At 37.0% G+C, this 24,583-nt stretch overlaps 1 protein-coding gene across 6 annotated transcripts in view; it reads right to left on the bottom strand.

Moving 5' to 3' along the window:
* Positions 1-1,490: 1,490 nt before the first annotated feature.
* Cpeb2 (cytoplasmic polyadenylation element binding protein 2) overlaps positions 1,491-24,583 on the bottom strand; it is a 50,417-nt gene continuing 27,324 nt past the window's right edge. For 4 of the 6 annotated variants that reach the window (XM_021226429.2, XM_021226431.2, XM_021226433.2 and 1 more), the window contains 7 exons: positions 22,973-22,996; positions 15,181-15,351; positions 14,196-14,285; positions 9,649-9,767; positions 9,394-9,508; positions 7,055-7,236; positions 1,491-5,496 (listed from right to left, as the gene is read on the bottom strand). In XM_021226429.2, coding sequence (XP_021082088.2) covers positions 5,269-5,496; positions 7,055-7,236; positions 9,394-9,508; positions 9,649-9,767; positions 14,196-14,285; positions 15,181-15,351; positions 22,973-22,996 — 929 coding nt within the window. In that variant the 3' untranslated portion in view covers positions 1,491-5,268. The remainder of the gene's footprint in view (positions 5,497-7,054; positions 7,237-9,393; positions 9,509-9,648; positions 9,768-14,195; positions 14,286-15,180; positions 15,352-22,972; positions 22,997-24,583) is intronic. The other 2 variants (XM_021226432.2, XM_021226430.2) reach the window with 1 other exon arrangement.

Here is a 24,583-nt window from a genome sequence, read left to right as displayed (position 1 = left end):
AATTATTTTTGAATATTCATGTATGCAATATATTTTGGATCATATTCACCCCCTACTGTCCCCTCATGGATCACCCTCAATTCCCCTCCCAATTCCAACTTTGAGTCTTTTACTTATTTTTGTAGCCCACTAAGTCCAGTTAGTTCTGCCTATATGTACATGACAGTTATCCACTGGAGCATGGGCAACCTAACAACCTTGAACTGATGTTCCCTCCCCTAGTAGCCATCGACCTTCAACAGCTCCTCCTGATGGATGGGAGATTGTGTGCATGCCCCTCTCCTACTCATAGTGGGAATCTGACTGGCTTGATCTTGTGCAGGTCTTGTGTCTGCAACAACAGCCCCTATAAATTCATGAGTACAACAGTCCTATCATGTCCAAAAAAACAGGTTCACCCTAAGCCTCTCAAACCTGTGGCTCTTAAGAGTTTTTTTAAAATGTAGTTTCATTTTTATTCATTTGTGTGTGTCTGTATGTGTATCCCATATGTGTTCACGTACACACAGAGGCAAGAGAACATAGGATCACCTACAATTGTAGTTACAGGCAGGCAGTTGTGAGCTGCCCAACATGGGTATTTGGAACCAAACTTGGGTTTTCTGGAAGCACAAGTGCTCTAAACCATTGAACCATCCACCTCTCCAGTCCCTTACAATGTTGCTGCCCCATCTTCCATGATACCCCCTGAGTTTGGGGAGAGGCAGGATACAGATACCTTGAAAATACAAAATTTTATTTTAAAATACCTATTGTTCTCTGAGAGCCTGTATACCCACAAAAAAAAATCTTCACTATGATCAGCTACTGCTCACACTTTCTAACAAAGGCCATGAATCCTTCCTTTCTCGGCTCCCAGAATTACATGATGGCTTTATGAAGGAACCCCCAACTTTAGCATTGGGGAATCTGCATGTCTCTTCCTTGTTCCTCCTCTACCCAGGGCACTGAAGAACCCACAGGATGTACAGAGAACAAGGAGAAAGTGACAAAGTGGATGCATGCACAGTGAATCTGAAGCAGCATCGTTAGGCCTGTTTAAGAGTGTGATCGACTTCATTTTTAATGACTTAAGTACGGTTGTAAGTGCATGTGCATCCCAGAGCCTAGCTCCTGTGGATCTGGAATGACAGGCAGTCGTTAGCTGCTGAGCAAGGTGCTGGGAACAAACTGTGAGTCCTCTGGGAGAACATCAGTGTTCTTAACTTCTGCACTATCTAGCCAGCCTTGAGCAGAGCATCAAGTGAGATAAGGTGACACTTCAGGGGGCACTGTGACAGATTTCTGAGGTGTGTGAGGGCTAGGTGCAGGAAGGGGCTCCCAGTCTTAAATACTGAAGAATTCTGCATAGCTAGTCCCTGGAGCTTCTCCCACCTGCATACTGCACTGTGGTATGGGATGGTGAGCTTCGCAAGGTGATGCCATTGAGCAAACACGACAATCTCACTGCTTCAGACAGTGTGTAAGGTGTGAATAAGGTTCCACAGCTATGCCAATAACTTAATAGTTTATTAGTCAGTCAACAATATTACAAATATTTAAAAATTACTTAATATAAATAGTTGGCAGCAAACTATTCCATTACAGAGTTAAATTACCAGTACAACAGACAGACTGGAGATTTAGACACCTGGAAGGTAACAATAAAATAAACTAAATTATTTAACAAAAATTTTAAGCTGAAGGCGTTTTATACCTAGTGTCCATAAAAGCATGGGTTCTCTTTTTTATTTAGAAAAAAATAAAAAACGGCTTTAACACCCCATTAGGAATATAAAATAAAATCAACTGAAAATATTAATTTGCATATCAAAGAACCATTTATAGTTACAATCCAAACACTCCATAAACCACTTGTGCGATTCTATACAGAAACTGGGAATTAGAAACTAGTTGCTTTAATATTACAAAGATTTCAGCTCCAAAAATAATTCAACATAAAATAAACTTTAGCAATTAGTGTCATAAAATTATATATTTTCACATAAAAATACAAAATAATATTAATGACAAGAATATGAAAAATTATTCCAAGTATTTTACTACTATTAAAATAAAATAAAACCCAAAAAAACAAAATAGAAATATGCATGAAAAAAGTCTCTCCTTTTGTTAGCAAAACACTATCCAAAATAACTACAATCATTTACATCAGTACAAAGATTTCTGGGTTTAAAAAATAGTTGCAATGACAAAAGGGGCATCTTTTCTGACAGTAAAAAATGACACTGTGGATAAAGTCTGCAAAATATGCAATGAAAAAAATAAATTTGCATTAAAAAGGTTTACACTGTATCTTTATACAAACATTAGAAACAGTATTGCACATCACAACACAGAATCGAGGTTAGTCAGCCTTCCAAAGTGTGTTATATTCAAGTTTTGCGGCATCTGTGAGGAGAGGCTCGTGCAGCCAGATGCAACAGGGATAAAATATCAAGTGTTTTCCATACACAAATATATAAATGCTAAATGTTTCCTTCTTAACAAAAAATGTGGATTTTTAAAGTACTTTTTCCTCCACAGTCATTCATACTTTTGGGCAGCAATATGAACATTTAGGGAACACAAATGAAGAAGCTTAATACAAAAATACAATCAAAATTAATAATTTTCTACAAAAATAGTAAAATAAATATGATCTGTAAATTAAAAAAAACTCTAATACAGTGTTTAACAGTTAGAAAATAAGAATGTAGTACATAAAAGGAAAAATAATCCCCAAACAGAAAAAGAAACAAATTAGAGGCAGGGGTGAGGCAGGGAGGAAAACAAAATATTAGACCAATAAGCTCTGTCCTAACAGAAACGAAGGTGACACCAACCAGCATTTCTGTCACATTTACCCTGGTGGGAAAGGGTGTCCATTTCATTTCCCTTCATTTCAAATTTTCATTTCTGTTTAAGAAGGGAAAATGATTTTCAGTATCTCCAATTATTTCATAATATAATTTATTTTAGAGTTCATTATTTAATACATGAAAAGGCTCTTCAATTTTAAACATTAAGCAGAAATTATGAAAATAAAGTTTAAAAATCTGCGAAATTAAATATCTAAATAATTAACATTGCAAAACTACTGATTTCTTTTCTAAAGTCCAAAAATTGAGGTATAGCAAAGGAGATGTCATCAGTCAAAAAAAGTGTGCCATAAAATAGCTGACTGTTGGAAAAATCTCTCACAGAGATATAAAAATAGTGCATAACAAATGTCAAAATGGATCAAGGTTTGACAGGGCGAGGGTAGAAAAGAATGATCCAGAAACTCTGGAGGGTCATGGGGAGTAACAAGTAGGGACACTGACAAATAAATTAGTAAAGAGCTCCTCTGAAAACAGCGTCAACTTCAAACATTAAAAACTTGAGCCACAACCACAATAAAACAGCAGAGTTAGACATGAACCACATATTTTTACAGTACAAAAAAGCATACCATCGACAACCAATATTGAGATCAGCACTTTGCTCATGTGAAGGATTGTCCCAAGGGTTGGCTGCACAGGCCGTACCCTTGTAGTGTTCTCTCTTTAGAGTCAAAAATCTTAGTTCTGCATTAAAAACCAAACCAAACCAAAACCAAAAACAAAAAACATTTACTATTGTGGGGTGCTTTGCTTCCATTGCAGAGTAATTCCTACATTATCAACACAGGGCTAGCTACGGTTAGGATGCTCTAGAGAGGAAAACCACCAAGAACGATGGATATTCTAGGTCAGAACTGTGCATGTTTCCACGCAACTCCCTCAATAAAGAAAAAAAGAAAAAAAAACTGCAAGCAAAGTCATTACTGAAATTCCTTCATCAAAGTTGAAAAAAGCAATTCTTAACCATTAAGAATAACAATGCTCCATGCAACAGTGACCCCAGTTTAGACAGAAGACCCCAAATACATAGGTCAGACATGTAAGCAAATTTAAGCCAGATTTCACCATTGCCTTAAAGGTAAATTTTATGCAACTAGCCATCTGTTATATTTTCCCATCTCCATTTTGACTTCACTAAAGTTCTGTGTTCTTCTATAAAACCCTCCTTTAAAGGATGGGCTTCTCGTGGGTCTCACATTCGGTGACTGGTTAGCAGTGTGCTGGCCATCTTTGGTTTTTAAGGGATATCTTAACCATGAACTATCAAAGGGGCTAAAATCAACTTTCTTTAAAATTCCTGTGTTTTTCTTTTATTCAATCTTTTATCTATACTATATCACTGCACATGAATTAGAACCGCACATCACAAAATTGCACAGGGATTACAAATATTACATCCAGTCTGCATAAAATCGAATTCCACTACTGACCAGATCACAAAATGGCTGCACTCTCTAATCTAAAACTAATTTGCATATTGTACACATGTAGGACAACATTTTTTAACTTGAAGTCACAATAATGCATGCAAGTTTGCTTTTTGTAAAGAAACAAATTTTATAATTTGTCCATGCTACCTAGATTCAAGAGAGCTTTTTGAACATTTGCAATACCTCACCTCATTAGTTAATGTCCAGTGCATGCATATGGTGGACACAGGTTAAGTAAACATGCATTGTTTCACATTCTAAACTATGGCAGTTTCGGCCATATTGTGCTGCCTGCATTTCATCCGCAATGCAGTGTGTCTCTAACTTTTTCAATCCCGTATTAATAGGTGACATTTACACATAACACCTATATAGCAGCAAAGCTAATACAGCTTGTGATTAAAAATGTTTAAAAATAGCTAATAAATCAGATTATCTTGAGGTATTATTTCTTGCAAGTCAAAATGGAGAGCAACAAAATCAACCCTAATTTTTAGTTTATGTACACACTGAAAACAGTAACAATAAAAATAAGCATTTGTAGCAGACATATTCCATCTTCACTATTATTTTGCTACCTTTGGTAAAGTACTGGGGCAGATCTTGAAGTTAAAAACCCATGTTAAGAAATAAGTGCACGCTTCACCCACTATATAGCAGCAGACTGTGTTGCCCCTACGCAAAACATTCTCATATCTAATTTTAACTTTACATATAAAAATAACTTGGAGAAAATACAAAAAAACATTTTATTTTAACATGAAAATATCACAAAAATTAGTAAGCCTGAGATGTAGGGTTTTGGTGAAAAACAAGAGGCTTGTAGTGTTTTGGCTGCTGATAACGATGCATGTATTGAGAGCTGGGTGAGAAGCAGAAGAATGCACTTATTTCTTCTGCAGGTCAGTATCTTCAGCACAGTAAGCCACATGCACCCTTTCTTTCCTTGTTAGACGGAGGCCAGTTTGCTATACTTAATTCCAGCGGAAGTGGATCTGACGTGGGCGATCAGCACCTTCCTTCACCAATGGCTTATGGAACTCACGTCCTGCACGAGAGTGGATATTTGCCCAACAAAACTCACAGTAATACTGCAGGCAAGTGACATTGGCACAAAAAAAGGGGGCAAATTTTCCACCACATCGTGCGCCCTGGCATTCATCACACATCTGGTCATCCAGCACATATGGCTTTACCTCCACCTAGAAATAGAAAAACAGAAAACCTCATTGGAGTCTGCTTCGGGAATAAGAATTTGGAATGATTTTAAATGCTTATGGTGTTCTAGAGAAAAGGATGAGAAAGTAGCAGTGAGTTAGGGACACAGCTTCCCCCGACAGGAGGGTAACTGAAAGCCAGTTTGCTTCTGTGTTGACCAGTTTGTATATCATGTTTCATGTTCATAACTGGCTGCGGGCTTAAGTGGTTAAGCACTAATTGACTTATTTCAACATGTTTCCTTCAGAGGCTGCTCAGTGCTATTTCACTCAATTTTACAAAGAGAAAAAAAAGTACTTTAAAAACGAAAAATTTGAGACATTCTACTTTCACTTTTGTAACATTTTTGAACACTAATGTTAGCATTAATATTTTCAAATTGAGAGCAAAACTCACAAGGGATTATCAGTCCTTAGGAAGTCAAATTTCTCTCATAACAGTATCATGTTAAGCTGGTGGAACTCAACAGCCCCAAGGACTGCAAGCAGCTTTCCCTGATGCAGGTCAGAGCTGCACCTTGCTTGCAGTAACTGCTGCAAACAAGCCAGAACTGTGGCTAATCTGATCCAGGGCATGTCCAGACTTCTTTATAAATTTACAAAATAAAGCCCCATGGTGAAGGACTGACTCAGCTTTGAGTTGGCTCTAAACACCAGACTGCCCTGACCTGTTCCCACATCCGTAAGTGAGAACCACACACTGTTGGAGTTGGGATGGTTAAGTTACATGTGGAAAGTGTAAGATCTGGGAATCAAGTTGTGGATCAGTGTCAGCTGCCTTCGGCTGCAGCAGCCGTGCTTTCTAGTAGCTTATTAACTTCCTAGGCTGTTGTCTCTGCTGACTGGATGGTGTCATTGTCTTAGAATAGTTAGTTATATACAAAGCACAGATTTTAGTGTGAAACTGGTATGTAAATGAGTAGCTTTTTTAAAAGATGGTAATCAGAGCTCGTAAGTATTCAACAGAATAGTTTACAGTTTTCACAATACTTCTATATAGAGACCCAATCTACACTACTAATAAACTAATATTTTCAATTTTAGGTTAAGTGACTTATGGAAATATATACAGTGACTGAGTTTTAGTTTTTATAAATGAAAACTAGTACTTCCTATGGACCAACTTCTTCTCCAAGTGCTGGGCACATGTGAAGCATGTAAAGTTCATTCAGTCTTCAAAATAATCCAGAGATTAACTAGCATTCCTGCTCACATTCTAAGGCAGGAAAAGGAGCAGAGAGAAGACTGCTTCCCTGAGATTACAGAGCTAATGCAGACTTGGGGCTTGGTCCCAAGCACTCTGTCTTGGGTGCAAAGCTCCTATAAACTGCCCCCACAACAAGATGATAAACATTTTTGACATGGCTTTAAAATCATATTTATTTTTATGGTTTTTATGTAATGCCTCAAGTTCAAAGTGCATCAAGAAATTTGTATTTTAATGATATATAACACTAGGAGACAAAGGAAGATAAAAGTGAGCCATATTATTAACTCCTTATGGTAAAAAGCGCTTGTAAGTATTACCACACAGATGACTTACACGTTTATCAATATCACCATGCTGAAGCTGAACAAATCGAGCACTGATGGCAGCAATATAGCTCTGCTGATTGGAGAAAGCAACTCGCCCAGCACCTTTTGGGTATTTTAGTTCTGGATCCGTATCAATTCCTGCATAACACACTCCACCATACAGCCGGTCCATGATCATAGCAAGTTCCACTTCAAAAGAAAAGACATTCACATTGAAGGTGAGAAGACAGTAAATCAACAATTACAAGTCAAGAGAACACTAACACAAAACAGCTGTTAAGAGAAAGCATGGAAACCAGAGCTTTGCGCAGTCTGGCAGGCACTCTACCACTGAGTTACATTTTTTTTTTTTTTTTTTTTTTTTTTTTTTTGGTTTTAGGAGACAGGGTTTCTCTGTATTATTTTGGAGGCTGTCGGTCCAGCCTGGCCTCGAACTCACAGAGATCTGCCTGCCTCTGCCTCCCGAGTGCTGGGATTAAAGCTTGGGTCTTTTTTTTCCATAAGGACAGTCCTCTTCTACAAGAGAATCTTGTCCTCTCTGACAGAGCATTCAGGTTGGAAGGGAAACACAGTGTAGTGAGGGAGGCCAGACCAGCTCAGTCACCTGGTGACCAATGGGTGATACATTTTGTAGCCAGACTGGCCCCATATCTGTGTGTATAACTCTAAATGATCAGATTATCACCCTGTGACTCCACTTTAATTGATCTTTTTAAGATCAACTCTCCTACCTCCTAAGTCCAGTGCTCAATCTTCTTGCTGGCAGTATTGATCATAGCTAATCTATTACTTTGTCTGGAAATATTTTTCCGTATGACTTGAAAGGTATTTTATTCTGCCAATAATTCACTTCACTGATGACTTCTTAGTCTCACTTTTCAATGAGTCTAAGAACACCTTAAGTTTCAGTCTTTGTACCTTTGCCTACACTTAGGTATTAGTGGTCCTAGTCTATGTCATGTATTTAAATACCACCTGTGTACCTTTAAGTTTCTGAATTTGTATCTGAATTCCACACTCATAAAGCAGCTGTCTAACAGAAATTTCTTGTGATACTGCAATACACAGCAGATTAAGAAAGGACCACACATGAACACATTCTTCCTCTATTTCATGAAACATGATCTGATGAGATTTGCTGACTCAACTGTATAAGCAACAGAGTTTTTGCCTTCATCCATTTCACTATCCAGATAATCTCATAGACATGTTTTTTCAGAGCATAAGGACCCAACCTGCCCACTTGAATAGGTTAGGTCCTCTTTAAAAGCTACTATCATTTTTCATTTGGTTTATGAAAACAAGCTTATCTGCTTTTCTTCAATCACTTTTCTTCCATTTATTTCCAAAATACTGGAAATAATTACTTTTAAACACTATACTAGACACCATATTGTGTAATTGAAATTTCTACTTCAGACTTCTGAATGGGGCCATGAACTTATATTCATAATAAAAACCACAATATTCTTTAACCTGACCCTACTTTGCCATTTCTCACAGCATATACAAGCTATCACCAACCACCCAGCAGCGTAAAGCTAAAAATAGGATTCAACCTTCTATTTTCTGCCTAAGTATTCGAATATCTGTTCACCTGGTTTTCTCCACCACCACTCCAAATCACATACAAGAGGCTCATCCATGGCCTACTACTATTTACTCACAGCTTCTTCTCTTTCATGAATCATCAGCTTATCTGATCTTTTAAAAAAGTCTGTGTGATTAGGTCTCTCTTTTTCTAAGGATTAACATCAATTAGTTTATTAACCTTTCATGAGCTAAACTCTACTGATTTTTTTCCAATATCCTTTTGTATCTCTACCACTCTATGCTTTCTTTATACATTCCCTTCATGAACATACTCTCCTGCTCTGCACTCAAGACTTCCAAATATGCTGTTCACTTTGTCTGCAATACACTCTTCACAATATTCCTATTGTCCAAACGCTCTTCAGTTTTTTCTAATCAGCTCAAGTATTTTTAAGATATCACACACATCCATATATGTACACATACACTTACACACTTCTATTCCCAATCATCTTTCTTTGTAGCAGTTATCACATTCTTTAAGCATCTGCATGTGTGAAGTTAATTCATATCTTCCTGACCTGAGGACGGTGCTTTCAGAGACAGAAATCTCTAGTACCTTCAGATGGTATGATACTACATAGCATGCATATTCAGTAAATATTCACTTTTACAATTACATCCTACTTACATGACATCCTTCAGGTTTTTGGTTCCTAGTTACAGAGGAACAGAACTTTGTAACTCACTCATTCAAAATACTAATTTCAGTTAGAATACCATTTTTTTTTTTTACTTAGGGATTCTACTCACCAGCTCTTAATGGCCTAGGAACACCTCCAACAAAAATTGTTTTTCGGGGATCCAAAGGCTGAGAACCATCCATGACGAAATCACTATCACTTAAATTCCAAGGACGGATTTGAACCTATGAAGAAAATTACATTTGGTTTTATTCCTGTTACTGTTTAAACATTTTAATGCAGTCTTAATTTTTAAGCAGTAATTTAAAAATACTGTTTTGAAAACCTGCCTTTATAGGCCACAGTTCAAGTGGTGTTTACTTACAGGTTTGTCCTTGATAGTAGGGCTAGAAACACACAAATAGAGCTTTCCATCTTCTTCAATGCATGCATCAATAAGTGCTTGAACGGAGCTCTCTTCTTGAAAGAGAAGGAATGCATAGCCTAGAATAACCACAAAAATGATGCAGCATGTCAAGTGACTTTACCTCAATATACATACTGTTAAAAATATATAAATCACATCAAATATGCTTGAATCATACATACTGTTTTCCACAGGAGAACACAATATTCCATCGCTCACACACACACACACACACACACACACACACACACACACAGTGAATGAGTTAGTCAGCTGCACTTTCAGGTTGACTCATATAAATCTATCAAACACTCCTATTTTATAGAAGGAAAAACTGAGGTGTCAGATATTATAAGTAAATTATGAACATAACCTAGAGAATGCAAAATCATTAGACATTATAGTATTTGTACAAACACACTCCATATAATGATTCTTTTTTAGAATTCAATGAAGTAGACTAATGATCACATAAGGTAAACACTGCTTGCCACAGCAGAGCTAGCTCAGGGTCTGAGAGCTCAAGCCTCTGATCTAATCAAGGTAGCTGTGCCAACTGGATATTACCTTATCTGTGTTCCCTAACCATGGGAAATGCTCAGCCACAGAAATGGTGGATAACACTTGGAAGAACTCAGTTTGGACAACACTGGTCATGGAGCAATTGCTACAATTAGGAATAATTTCACCAAAACTATGATTTACCAGTGTTATTTTTGTTCAGTTCCAGAAAATAAACAGTTCAAAGATTACAGTAACAATGATGGACAACTACTGCCTTCCTAGGTTACTGTGCCTTCTTTTCACATAGGCACAGGGATCACATGAAAACCCGTACCTGTTGCTTGGTACCCATGGAGGAATGGGTCCATGACACCCCTCAGACTGCAAAGGATGCTCTTGTTTTCACATTATAGATTATAACCTATATACTTTGTGTATGCTTAGCTTATGCCATCTGTTACTTACAATACCTCAGATAATGTAAGTGGTAGATATACAGTTGTTGCACTGTTCTTCTTTGGAAACCAGGTAAGAAAAACAACCAGTGAAGACCAAAAAAAAAAAAAAAAAAAACTACCCCTGTAACAGTTTTGGCTTGTGTTTTACCGAGTCTGTGTATGAAAGGAACCTGAAGAGAGTTCAATTCCTGCCTAGAATCCTGTTTAAAAACTTTTTACCTACCTAAAGTACATAGTAATTTTTACATCGGATCCCAAACTCAATGAAGCTTTTTCGAAAGTCAAATTATTTTTTCTATCTTTTAGAATTAACTGTTTTAGGATTAAGTGCTATTCATATCATGTATTGGGTAATTGCAAATCTATGAATTATTAATAGTAAACACATGTATTTACATAGATGAGTATGTTCTTAGAGACTATAGAAATAAACGAAGATATATTTTATTTTATTTTTTAGATTTAATAATCTTTTATTTAGCATTCACAAACTGTTATATGAAATTTAAGTTACATATAATACAGTTTTTTTACAGTAGTTTAAACAGACTTGGCATCTATATTTTTACTACCAAAAGTTAAAAAAAAACACTTAACAATCTACTTCATGTTTTTCCTTTGTACAAAATGAGATCATGCTATTTTAAATTTGCAATGTGTTGTAAGTGCAAATACTAGATTCTCTCCAGGTTTAAGACAAATACACAGGGAGTCGTTAGGCAGTTTCTCAGTACAGTTAGAAGTCTGGACCTCAGATCTTAGGGTGGTAGCTGCTTCAAGGATCCCTGAAAGAGACATCACAGAGTTCCTCCCCTGAATCTCCAAAGTACTAGGATTAAAGGTGTGCACAATTGTTCCACCTTATGATGATATTTTGTTTATGGTCTAACAAATAAAACTTGTCTGAAACGAAGATATATTTTAAACATCCTGCTGCAAATATGAGTGCTGTGAAAAAGACAAACACAGTCCAGGGAGCTGGGATGGCCTATAAGGAAGAAAAGTTGACCTCGAAGGGTAGTTTCCCAAAGTTTTCTGTGAGTAATTAACTCTTAAACTGAGATACACACACACACACACACACACACACACACACACACACACACACACACACACACACACACACACATTCCAGAGCAGAGGTACAAAAGGCTCTTGACAAGAGACCACAACACAGAGATGTCCTGGAGCAGACAGCCTCGTGGGACTTAGAAGAGGACGAGAAAGGACAAAAACAGTGAGAGATGTGAGATCAGATGGGACAGATGCAGGTTTACCCCAGCAGTAAAGGGTTTAGGAAGTGGTTGTGCTTTTTAGAGACTGTCGTGGCCAGACCATGGGAACCACTGCTAGGACACATCACTAGCTGCAGAAGAGTGGCTGGAGCAATCCAGGTTGGGGATGGGGGGGGAGCTTATCAGTGCCTTGTCCAGACTTGCTAATCTTCTCAGCCATGAGAATAACTATTTTCTAGACCTGTTTTAATGACACTGAACTAAAAGTTTTTCGATGTATCCTTTCTTTACTTACTTGAGATAATTTGCCACTTGTAATTCTGAAAGAGGAATAATATCAGATTTCTTTACCCTTTCTTCCCATTGCTGGCAACATAACCTTGATCACATGACTTGTACAGGGACACAGGCAATGGCAGGGACTCTTGTGTGGTGATTAGCCACAGAATTATCCAAGCAGTAAGTGATCCTAAGTTTCCTCCTCACATTTACCTTTTTAAAAATTATTTTTAGTTAGTTGATCAAGTAAAAGGTGTCCTTAGGGCAATTCACACACATCTGGGCACTGCTGATTTCTCTCCCCAATGCCCTCACTGCTCATCTCTCTGCTCCGACCTCACTTAAACCCTTCCACCCCAGAACTCCGTCTTCCACTTCATGTCTTGTGCTATATTGTCCTTTCCCTCCACTTCCCTAATACCTCTTCCCCTTTCCCCACATCGACTCATGGCCCCTTCTAGATTTCTGATCACTATACACACTCATTTCCACGTACATATACTAAAAATTAGGAACTAAGATCTACATATGAGGGTGACAGGTGGTATTTGTCTTTCTTGCTCTGAATAACTTAATGTATTTTCTACTTCCAAACATTTTCCTGAATTTTTCATTTTCTTTATGGTTGAATAAACTGCATACCTGAATGTCATTTTCATTATCAGATGAGAGGCAGCCAGACTGATTCCATTTCCCTACCTCTGACAGAGCAGCAGTAAACAGGAATGTGTGAGGTGTCTGTGAGGCTCTTATGAAGCCCTCTGGGTACATGCCAGGCAGTGGTGCAACTGGGCCAAATGATAACTACTTTCTATATTTAGAGAAATTTCTGTGCTGGTTTTCTTGGTGGCTGCACTGGTTCTACTGTCACCAACAGTGGGTGAATAGGGCACTTCTTTCCCACATCCCCATAAGCATTTGCTTGTTTTCCTGATGATAACCATTTTTACTAGAGTGAGGTGGAATCTCAAAGCCATTTTAATTTGCATTTCTCTGACAAAATATTGTTTAATTCACTATAAATGACTTATTGGCTGTTTGTACTTTTTAAAGAAATCTGTTTAGTTCTCAAGACCATTTTTGCTTGGGTCACGTGCTTTCTTGTTGGTCTGTTATTCTGAGTTCTTTGTATGATATAGATACTAATCCCATGCCACATGTATAGTTGTGAAGATTTTTCTTCTATCCTGTAGCTGTAGGCTGTCTTCTCATTTGGTTGTTTCCTTCACTGTATAGTTTTTTAATTTCATTAGGATAGCATCTGAGTAATTGGAGGCCCATTGACAAAGTCCTCATCCGTGCTCCTAACTTGAAGCATTCTGCTCCTTCTTCCTCTAGCAGTTGACTTGTTTTTATAAGTTCAAAGTTTAAAAACAGTACTTGACAGTGAGGTAAAAATATTCAACAAGTTACTTCCCCAATGCTGTGTCATACTATCACCGGAATGCTTGTGTATACCTTGTGATACTGAAATTACTAAAATGGTTTTATTTTTATAAAATGCAAATGAAATCACTTCATGTGCATTCTGATCTCACAGAATGGAAAATAAGTTCAAAGCTATGCTACTTTAGAATACTTTAGGCAGAGAAATATTCAAACATATTCATTTGAATTTCTTAAGTCACTAGAAAATTATGAGGAAAGTATATAAAATCTTATGATTCCTAAACAGTGTCAAGAAAAACCGAAGTAGTTAACAATCAATCTTCCTCACTCAACCCAGGCTAACAGCTTCTACAAAGTTTAACTTTTAAAAACTTTTTTATTTATTGTTTGTGTATATGTGGGTGTCAGAGAATGACATTCAGGAGTCAGTTCTCTGCTTCTCCCTTTATGTGGAATCTAGGGTAGAATTCAGGCTTGTGTGGCAAGAGCCTTTACCAGATAAGCCATGGCCTCAGTCCATCAATCATTAGTATTTATATAAAGGTACTTATGTTCAATTCTAAAAGAAGGCCCCAAATAAATAATTATTATTTCATTTGCTCTCAGACAACCTTGCAACTATTAGTGATAAGCCTCTTACCTTTTGGTGGAAAATAGGATTTGCTTTCTGCTTTATGGGGCCAATCTACTACCAAAGGTCCAAATCTTCTGAAGCTGGCAGTGATCTCATCTTAGGAAAGTAGAGAATGTGCACCACAAATTAGTTCTAATGATAATGTATTCAATATGAATTCTAATATTTCATAGGTCAACTGAATACTAATGGCTTTGTTGTATACCAAGTCATAACTAACATTGGACTGAAATGTGTCATTATCATCAAGTTAACTAAAACAGCTATTGGTATTTACAAGTGAAACCATGTTCATGTTGGGATAAGGTCTACTGAAAGAAGACTAGCTATGTCAGTAAAGCATACCAATACTAACATAAGGCAGGCAGTTTCATTGACATTCAAATATTGTATGTTCAATTTCAATGATATACTCTGTGTTAAGCTGATGAATATGCAAAATACATTTGCAGATATATGAACCATAACTGAAAAAAATTCTCCAAATGTAGCAATATCTTCTCTGTAGGCTATTAATGAATGGGTGGATTTCTTATGACATTATGATTTAAATATTTTTAACCTTTACCTTTATTTATTAATATTTGCATGGTACTAATTTCCTGTTTTATTTCTATTTCCTTATTGGATTTTATACTGTGTTTCAGTATCTTTAAGTAAATTGATAAATTTAAAAGAAATTTAACTTTTGATTTTTGCACACTGCAGACAGAGATTCATAGCTGGTTCCATTTATTGTACTGTGTATATATGCACTGGAGTGTCATACATGTGTTATGGTCACATAAATATTGTCATGTGTGTTCTGCAATCAGCATTAGGATATGAGCGAGAACATGGAGACCTTTATAAAAATGCTCACAGTAATGATATGCATATGATAAAACACTAGAACCTGAAAAAGTATTTGTTAAAATGCTTGTTGAAACACTTCAACAGCTCAAAAACTAATTTTTTACTATGTTTTGCTTTTATGGCAGGATGACCTTACCTTCATCAATATCTGGAGGAAGCCCACCAACAAAAACCTTTCGAGAGAAACGTTCTATTCGTTCTCCATTTTGGTGAGCTGAATAACATGTGGGCGAATTTAAAACACCAACTTGATCACTGTGACCATCGTCCAACAAACTATCATCTATTGGAAACAGGGAAGATCGACCTAAAATATAAGGACAAGTATACACTTAACCTCTTATATTAAAAATGATATAACAAAGGCAAGCATACAGATGTCAAATTTAAAGTGTTGGACACTAAGCTTATAGTGTCATAAAAATGAATGGAAATAGATAGTAGAATGTCAAGGTTCAAGAGACAAGGGACTGCAAGTATGACCTAGAAATAAACAGCCATTGAGCTCAGGAAGTGGGTCAGGAACAGATAGATGCTTGTCTAGCATAGATGAGTCTCCAAGTTCAATTCCTAGTAACAAAAGGGAAAGAAGTAGTCACATGCAATAACTACAGCACAAAAGAAACAATAACTCTACTAGCTGATTTCAAATGTTTGTGGCTCGAAGCAAGAGCCTAATATATAGGAAATAGGTCAGAATACATAGCTGAATTCTTCAGAAACTGGTGGTAAAAAGGAAACAGAATAAGTTAAATAGATAAGAGGGCATCATGTAGGAAACAAACAGAAAACTCTAAGAAAGCACTTAAGATGCTACGGTAAGCAGCAAGCCATACTTCTCTATAAGGTCTTGAAATAATTTATCACATGTGACAATCAAATGACTGTGTAGAGGAGGCTTAGGCATATGTGGAAGGTATAGAACAGCATCTTAGAATTCTAGTTCCTATTTGCATCCACTCTTTATTCAGTCTTGTTAAGTAATATTGATGCCCTGAATACTCACACAAAATAAAACAATCCAACAAAATATAGTATCCTCCCCCCCCCCCAAGAAAAGTACACACAGGTAAGGCAAGATCTATACATGGAAGGGTGGCATATATCTCTAAGAAACCTCAAAAGACTAGACGAAAGCAATAGTGTACTGAATACCGTGGTGAGTTCTTGAATCTCACTAAAACATGCCAGACAGCATAAAATGAAAGCCCTCAAAAGAAGACATTTTATTGAGTAGGTAGAAAAATCAAAACCAACAAACAAAACATCTGGTTGCAGGAGCCCCAGAAAAAAAAATGTAACTTCCTATGTCTGAGGACTAAGGAAGACAAATTAACAACAGAGATTAGGGAAAGCTCCAAACTACAAGGAAGGCAGGAAAACAAGGATGAGGAATGAAAGAGAAGCAACAATGGAAAAGAAGGAGCCAACCAAGTCACATGTTGACTAAATATAAAGAAGTAAATGTCAGACAAAGGTACAAGGAAAACCACACACAAAAGCTACAAGTGCTGACTGGGTGCTCAGAACAGATGCATGGGAGAAGGGAGAAACAGGGTGGAGAAAAGAAAGTGAACTTTCAAGTAAACATCTTTCCAAGAAAATGATTTACAATTATCAGTGATGAAAATTCCAGAGCAATGAGGAGGGCAGCCCCTTGATAAACACAGGCATAGAACTTGCACCTCAGGAAGGATGATAACGTGAGAAGCCCAGACAACACTATGACAGAAGCATTGGAGATAGGTCAGGAGGGAAAAAGAAAAAGTAACAGCTAAACAAAATGATAATTTCAAGAAAGGAAAATATGTTTGAGGTGTCCCGACATTTAACGGTAGCAATTTTCAAGAAGCTGGGTGAGTGTCACATGCAGTCAGACATCAAATGAAGTCTAGTCTTCATAAACAGATTAGAGAAGGGAAAGGGGTATCAATGCAGACAAGATGTTCTTTGAATATTAAATCAAGGATATAGTTTTAGAATGAAGACAAGTGTACACTCTAATAACATTTATCTAAAAATAAATACTTAGATAAAATATGGTCAACGTGTTACCATCTTGAAATATGTGACCCACGGTGTTGTGATATAAATAAAGAAAATTAGGAACATGGCATCTTATGGAAAATTGGATGGGGAAGAAGAGGTGAGTTAAATACCTGGGACAATAAGCAAGCCAGTCTAAAATGGAGCCATCAGGAGAAAAAAAGTCACATCATGCTAAAGATTCTACAAAGCTGACTGAATGAGCATGGGGAGTTAGAATAGCTTCCACGAACCCCTAAGCTAATGCTAAGCATCAGGCAGATCTGAGACCTATGGCAGACATGCTGTAACATGCCCATTGACACAGCAACAGTATAGGCCCATTAAGAAAAACAAGTTTCTTCTGGTCAAGAAGATGGAATATCTGACCTGGGTGGAGACCTAATTCTCTTATCTACACCAAATATAAACAAGCTAACCCAGTTGCAAAACCTGGCTGAATCCCTCCCCTCAGAAGGTGGAATTTACTTCAAGCCACACTAAAGCAAATAACCAACCTTTTAATGAGATAATAAACTTCTCTTTCCCAGAATCTTTTTCCCCTAGCACCCTTTATGCAGATTCAAAGGTGGTAACTATTTCATTTTTTCCTATTTTCCCAATGCTTTTTCTGGTACTTGGGACTTCCTTAACTCTTTCTCTGCAGCTTCTGTCCCCACTAAGTGCTTGTTCAGGCCATGTGGTCCTGGCTATTTTCCTTCTACTTTTAATTCTTTAAACTTCCCTGCACCCCTGCAAGGTACCACTGCCTGACTATTATCACTAGTTTATTTGACTTTCTTTAGTTCCCTGATGACAAAAGCCAATTAAAGTCTTCCACACTGGAACTTAGCAGTTGAGGCAATCTGAACCAGTGTTCCCGGACTGTGGCCATTCAATTTGGTTCCCAAATGAACTATTCTTCTTTTTGTGGTAAGAACTGTGTTTGCTGTGGACACTAACTAGATATATGTTGGATATAAGTATATAAAAATGTGTAAAATGTATAGGCTCTAACAACAGGAACCTACAGAAAACAGGAACTACTTCACAGATGTTTTCAATTGAAATAAGATGCTGTGAAAGAGACCCATGCTGAGTAATAATTTAAATTTCTAAATTTCCTCTGTTATCAGAGAAATAAGCTTTCTTTGTGATCAATGTAAACAATTCTTCAACATGAAATTGTAGGTCAAATATCCTTTCTCTGAAACACCTGGGCTAGAAATGGTCCTTATTTTGCTATTTCTTCTTTTTCTTTTTTTCTTTTTTTGGTTTTTCGAGAAGGTTTCTCTGTGTAGCTTTGGATCCTATCCTGGCATTCACTCCATAGACCAGGGTAGTCTTGAACTCACAGAAATCTGCCTGCCTTTGCCTCCCCAGTACTGGGATTAAAAGTATGCACCAACACCTGGTTTTGTTTTGCTATTTCTTAAAATTTGAATTTTCAGATAAAGGATAATCACCTTGCCTGATCTCTCCCTCCCTCCCTCCTCATCCTTCCTTCCTTTTTCCCCTCGATAAAATGACCAACAATATCCACAAAAATTCATAAGTTGTGAATTAATTGCTCAACTCATCCTACTTTAATTGAATAATTCTACATTTTAAAAAGAATAAGATGAGTAGGGAAGCAACTGCCTAGATTTTAAGAGAATTAAAAATGACTAATCCAAATGCTAGACTAAATTTAGACATGCTAATATTTTGCAGTGTCATTTTGAAGTATTTTACACAAAATTAGCAGTCCATAAATACACTAAACAAGTCTTCTGTCTTGGGGAAAAAACACAGGTCATAAATACTTAGAATCTAAACAGGAATAAGAGGCAAGTTAAGATTTTTCTGAAGTATAAGGTGGTACACACACTTCCATGGCAATGCACTGAAACAATACTAAGTGTCAATCAGTAACTGAGTACTGTGCTTACTGTAACTATGCACATATTGTATAATCCATTAACTAAAGTACAGATGAACAAGGATGCAACACAATGGCTAAAACATTTCACATACTAGCCATACTCATGAGAATCTTCACTTCTAGAAAATGATAGCTTTCTTTAAAAAAGTCATAAAAACAATTTTAATACTCACTTGAAAGAGTAATTAACAGAGCATATCACTGATTTAAAAATAAGTACATGAAAAGATATTCCAAGTTTATTATTCTTATTAGGAAAGTGCAAGCTGCTGGATGAACAATGATGCTGGTATCAATGTTGATGGCCACATCCCCCGCCCCCATCTCATCCACCTGTGTGGACAGCATGTGCAACACATACGAACATATGTCAGGGGAAGCTGATACTGACACTTTGCTAACACACCCCAGATTTTAAATGATTTTTCATTTATTCTGGAATTTAAGAATAAACATTTCTGAACGTATCACTGAGGAGATATGGGAGGGGAAATGTTTGTACAAATCAATGAATTTACAGATCGACTCTAAGCAAGATCTTTGATTTTTAGAGAGTGTCCCATAACTTTCTATATTAAACTATTAGTAACTCTCTATATAGTGGCATATAAATCTAAATGGCTATACACTGTGAACATACCAAACCTCAGCAACTTCCAAAACTTGCTCCCTCTAAAATTATTTCTCCTGTCTTCTCATTCCATAGCAACTTACCAACTTTGGGTTTAATTTCTAAAAGAAAAATTTTTGCTTCCTGAGGCTTAGTACATTAATTAAAATAAGTTCTTTATTTCTATTGTTCAAACTACCGTATATGTTTTTTAAAACTTTTTTCTGGAAAACAATAGTTATTATTCCTCTATTAGAAGGAGGGATTGTTTTAACACTTTGGGTGGCTTCCAGAAACCTATTCCTCATACTGGATTGCTTTGAACCATCTTAATACAAGGGGAGGAGCTTAGTCATACCTCAACTTAATATGCCATACTTTGTTGACACCCATGGGAGGCCTGCCACTTTCTGAACAGAAACAGAGGAGAACTGCATTGGGGATGGAAAGAGGTGTGGGGAGGGAATGGGGGAAAGGAAGGGGAACTGTAGGCTCGATGTAAAATAAATGAATAAATTTAATTAATAATAAAAAGGAGGGATTGGCCAGGTATTGGTGGCGTACGCCTTTAATCCCAGCACTCGGGAGGCAGAGACAGGCGGATCACTGTGAGTTCGAGACCAGCCGGGTCCACCGAGTGAGTTCCAGGACAGGCTCCAAAACAATACAGAGAAACCCTGTCTCGAAAAACCAAAAAAAAAAAAAAAAAAGGGATTGTGACACAGAATTGAAAACTCTGTGTGACAAAGCTTAAATAGTCCTACACACCTCTCAGCACAATCCTGACCCTATTCCATCTCAGACCAGCTTGTTCATTCTCAGACAGGATGGAACAAACACTGAACAGAACAGCACTCCAAAAGAAAGTTTTCCTGCTGCCAAGGAGCTTCCATGTGCCCTGCTCTTTCAGAATGCTGCGGGGCATCCCATGGCCCCAGGCTCCTGACATTCACAGGGAGGAATCTTGGTTTCGCTCAATTGCTTTTGGTATAATTATACTTTGATCATCTCTATAGTTTATTTCATAAATCATTATCTACAGCCAGCTTGATTTAAAGTTCTTATTGACATTCTTTGAACTGGAAATATATCAAAGGGATTTTGGCAGTAATTTAATTTAACTATAGTGAAGTGGGAAGTCTTTAAAACAAAAAGTGCTGCTCTATGCTACACCGAAAGGTCAATCCAAGGTGGAAGGAAAGAAGACAGCTTTTTCTAGAGTCAGCTGGCCACTGGAAGCCAGACTGCCTTCTGACATTTGATGCTGTTCCACCCCAGTGCACTGGGGCCAGCCAAGACTTAGTTTTGGCCAATTGTGCCAACTCATTCTGACACATCCCTCAGGAACAGAGAAGCTCTATTTATTCTAACAAAAGAACAAAAATGAACACACACCATTTCACTAGCCCATCAAATCCACAGTATAAGTTCATAATAGGGGATTCCTGGTTGGCTAGGTTTGGAGATGGTACTGTGTCAGCATGAGGGGAAAATGAAGAGAAAAATAGAAAGACAGCTAGGCAAGCATCTCTACTCCTTTCTGAACCGTTCTTCTGGTATGCAGGTTTTTCCTTGTAAAACACTTCTATTACTTACCAAGCTAAGGTACTGCCAGATTGAAATAAAATCTCACAGGTGTTAGATTTCAAGACTACCCTTTCTCATCTGATCGATCAAACCGAAACTGGAGCAGCAGATTTATGAACTGAGAACAACTACAACTCTACTAGAGCTGTGCTGTACAACTGGGGAGCAGGGCTGCACCTTCCACTGCACCGCTTGTGTGGAGAAGCCACCAGTTCAGGACAAGGAAAGGGCACGGAGCCTTACACCTACATGCCTAGGTGGCTCTGGAATGGAGCACTTCTCTTTACAGCTCCCGAGGGAAGACACAGCTAGGCAGGTAACAAGTCTCTATCTGAGCAGCAAGGAACTAAATGTCTGTTTTTCTTCTTTGTGTCACAATCTGCAGTTACTGAGCTGGGCTATAATAAGAAAATCACTGACTGATATATTGCTCTTAAAAATTTAGCACATTGTATTTATACCAGAGTATTCCCAACTGACTTAATACAAGTTACTAAAAAAAGATAAATGGTGTCGGACATGAAAGGAGTTCTGATATGCTCTATCCTTTTATAATTACTGAAAAATTCCAGATTGGTAAATAGTTATTTTCAAGAGAATCATAATTCCACACTTGCCTGTGAAGTAAGCTGGATCACAGATCTGAAAATAGGTACAAACACTGTAACCTCCCCACTCTCTTCTCAGATCACTAATAACAGTCTTTAGAAAGTAACTCAGCCTCACTCTTTTCCTGTTTTTTAGAAAAGTGAAGAACCCAAAGATTCAGTGGAGTATTTGGAGAGTTAAGACTCCAGCGAGAAGGTTAAGCTGAAATGTGGAATCAGAGCTACTGCTTAAGAACAGACAGTACTAGCCTTGGTTGGCAGTGGCAGTAACTGGTTTTGCTTGTGTGTTTTGGGGGAACATACTCAACAGATGAGGACACTGTCACACACATGTAAATACAACCAAGGACACAGCTACCTGTTACTGTCTATCTTCCTTGGTTTCAGGGAAATTCTAGAGGGGAAGGAAAACACTTTTTTTTTGGCCAACACTTTTTATTCAGTGTGCAGAACTGTAAAGCATGAGGTACTGTCCACAACTCTACTCATGTAATTTTGCTTCTTCTTGGACTAGCTTCTCTCCCATTTGATTTCTGCACATGGAAAAGGGAGCTGCAAGTTTTCAGCCACAAAGGTGTTCCTGTGTTCTGAGGGAGTTCAATAGTAACACCACACCACAAAGCCTTGTCTCATGATAGGAAAGCTCAAGGAAATTCTGCTGTAATGGAGGAAGTGGGAAGGGACAGTGGTATGCAGCTTAGACAAAGGGCCTGAAAGGATCACAGCTTCACAGAAACATCAGCTACATGGTTTCTGTCAATCTACTTACACAGGTGTCATTTCCAACTGAGACAAACAAAAATCATGATGATTGATAACAATTGGTTATAGAGTAGAAAAATCACATCACATGTCACTCTGGTTAATACTAAAAAACATTTCTTAAGCAGACTAAAAACAGCCTTATTTTAGAAGATACAGATATAATTTTTAATAAGAGTTAAAAATTTGGACAGTTTAAGAAGGACACATTTTATTTAATAACTATTAGTATGAAAATATACCTTTGTGGTTAAGAGTTAGAATTTGAAAGTTGGTAAGTGCTAACACCAATGTGTGATTCCTCTATGAGCTTTCAGACATTACATAAAGAATTCTGAAATCAGTAATTATGACATTGATCAATACAGCTGAATTAGAAACAGATGAACTATAGCAAACAGAAATGAATTACCTCGTCTTCGCCCATAACTCCTTGCTGCATGTAAACAAAGGACAAATTATAAAATGTTAGAACTAAAAATAAGCCCACACATACAAATATCCGTGATATGAGAAGTTATGTGGGCATTTAGAAATTGTATTTTAAGACATTATGATGTCAGCACTTAAAATTTGCATATTTTATCATTTATAAAGAACTTATACATACACATATATACAGACATACATGTGATACATGTCAGATATACTTTTACAAGTATTTCATACACATGCCATCTGAGTCATCCACAAGTATTTGTATCATCTATTCATGACAGAAAGATGTAACAATTTACAGATAAGTAGCTCCCAAATACCTTTCTCAATGAATGAAAACTATCTTGAATTAAATTCCTATTCTTCTTATTTTGATAAAATGTTGTTTGGTATATATTGCCCACCACCTCTGTAGAATCCATATGCTGTACCATACCCTGATCAGGTAGTACCAGAAGATGTAGACTGTTAAGAAGAATCACATCACTGAGATATGACTCTAAGTCCTTGTAATCAAAGCTAAACTCACAGTTGCTTAGGGAAACAGTAAGAGACTGCTACAAATGATACTTTCTAGTCTCCTGACATATTTTATAAGAGCTACGGACTATGTGTCTGCCTCTGGGTTAAAGGAATTCTAGTGCAAATTAAAATTACTACCAACCTAGAATGATAAACACTAACGATACAAAGTAGAAAGGAACTGGTAGTTTACATCATTCCCATGGATGGTTTATGAATAAGATTTCTCCTTTATAAGAAGTTACCAGTGTTGAGAAAAACCTTTACCTTCAATCAGTGGACACAATGAGTGTTTTACCTGACAATTTATATGAAGCAAGCAATCAACAAAATAAAATGAATGCTATAAGACTGAAGTATTAATTCATGCTTATAGAGTGGGGAAGCAAGAAAAATTCCACATGAAAGAAATTTCAATTTACAATTTGTATCAGAAATTGCCAGAAATATCCTCTCTAAACTATAAAACTTAAAGGTCAAAAGATGCATTTCACATACTAAGTATGTACTGTGTTCTGTAAAGTTCAAAAAATATATCTTGAACTTTATAGTAAGGCTTTATTACAAAGAATAGCTAGTACAAGCCAAAATGGCATAATTCTCCTGTAATGATAGGGAAGGCAAACATGTCAGCCCTAGTCATTTCTACTTCCAAGAAATACGTCAATAAACATAAGGCATCTATCACTCTTGTAAGCAAACTAACCAGCTTCTTCTCTGCCATTACAGTGTACACTCCATCTGTTCTTGAGTGCAAATGTACTCCAAGTCTACAGATTTTCTTCACATCTTACCTAACATATGTGTTGGTTTAGGGTGATGGTAAAAGTAGACCATTTTAAAATTTTATTATCAATTCTTAAGATGTAAAAAGGCTTTTAAAATATTTTCATCCAAATGGGAAACTAACTGTAGAAAACCAGGTTGAAAATTTTTCTAAAGAGTGTTATTAAGTGAAGAAGAATGAAATTCCTTAATTCTTAACCATTACATTAAATCCTCTAGTGACCAACAGGCCCCAAAACATTGCACAGCAATGTCTCAGGAGTTGGGTTTTTTGTTT

The sequence above is a fragment of the Mesocricetus auratus genome, unplaced genomic scaffold (assembly GCF_017639785.1).
Source record: "Mesocricetus auratus isolate SY011 unplaced genomic scaffold, BCM_Maur_2.0 Super-Scaffold_100006, whole genome shotgun sequence".
In the NCBI taxonomy this organism is placed as follows: Eukaryota; Metazoa; Chordata; class Mammalia; order Rodentia; family Cricetidae; genus Mesocricetus; species Mesocricetus auratus.
This window is presented reverse-complemented; position numbering and strand designations above follow the sequence as displayed.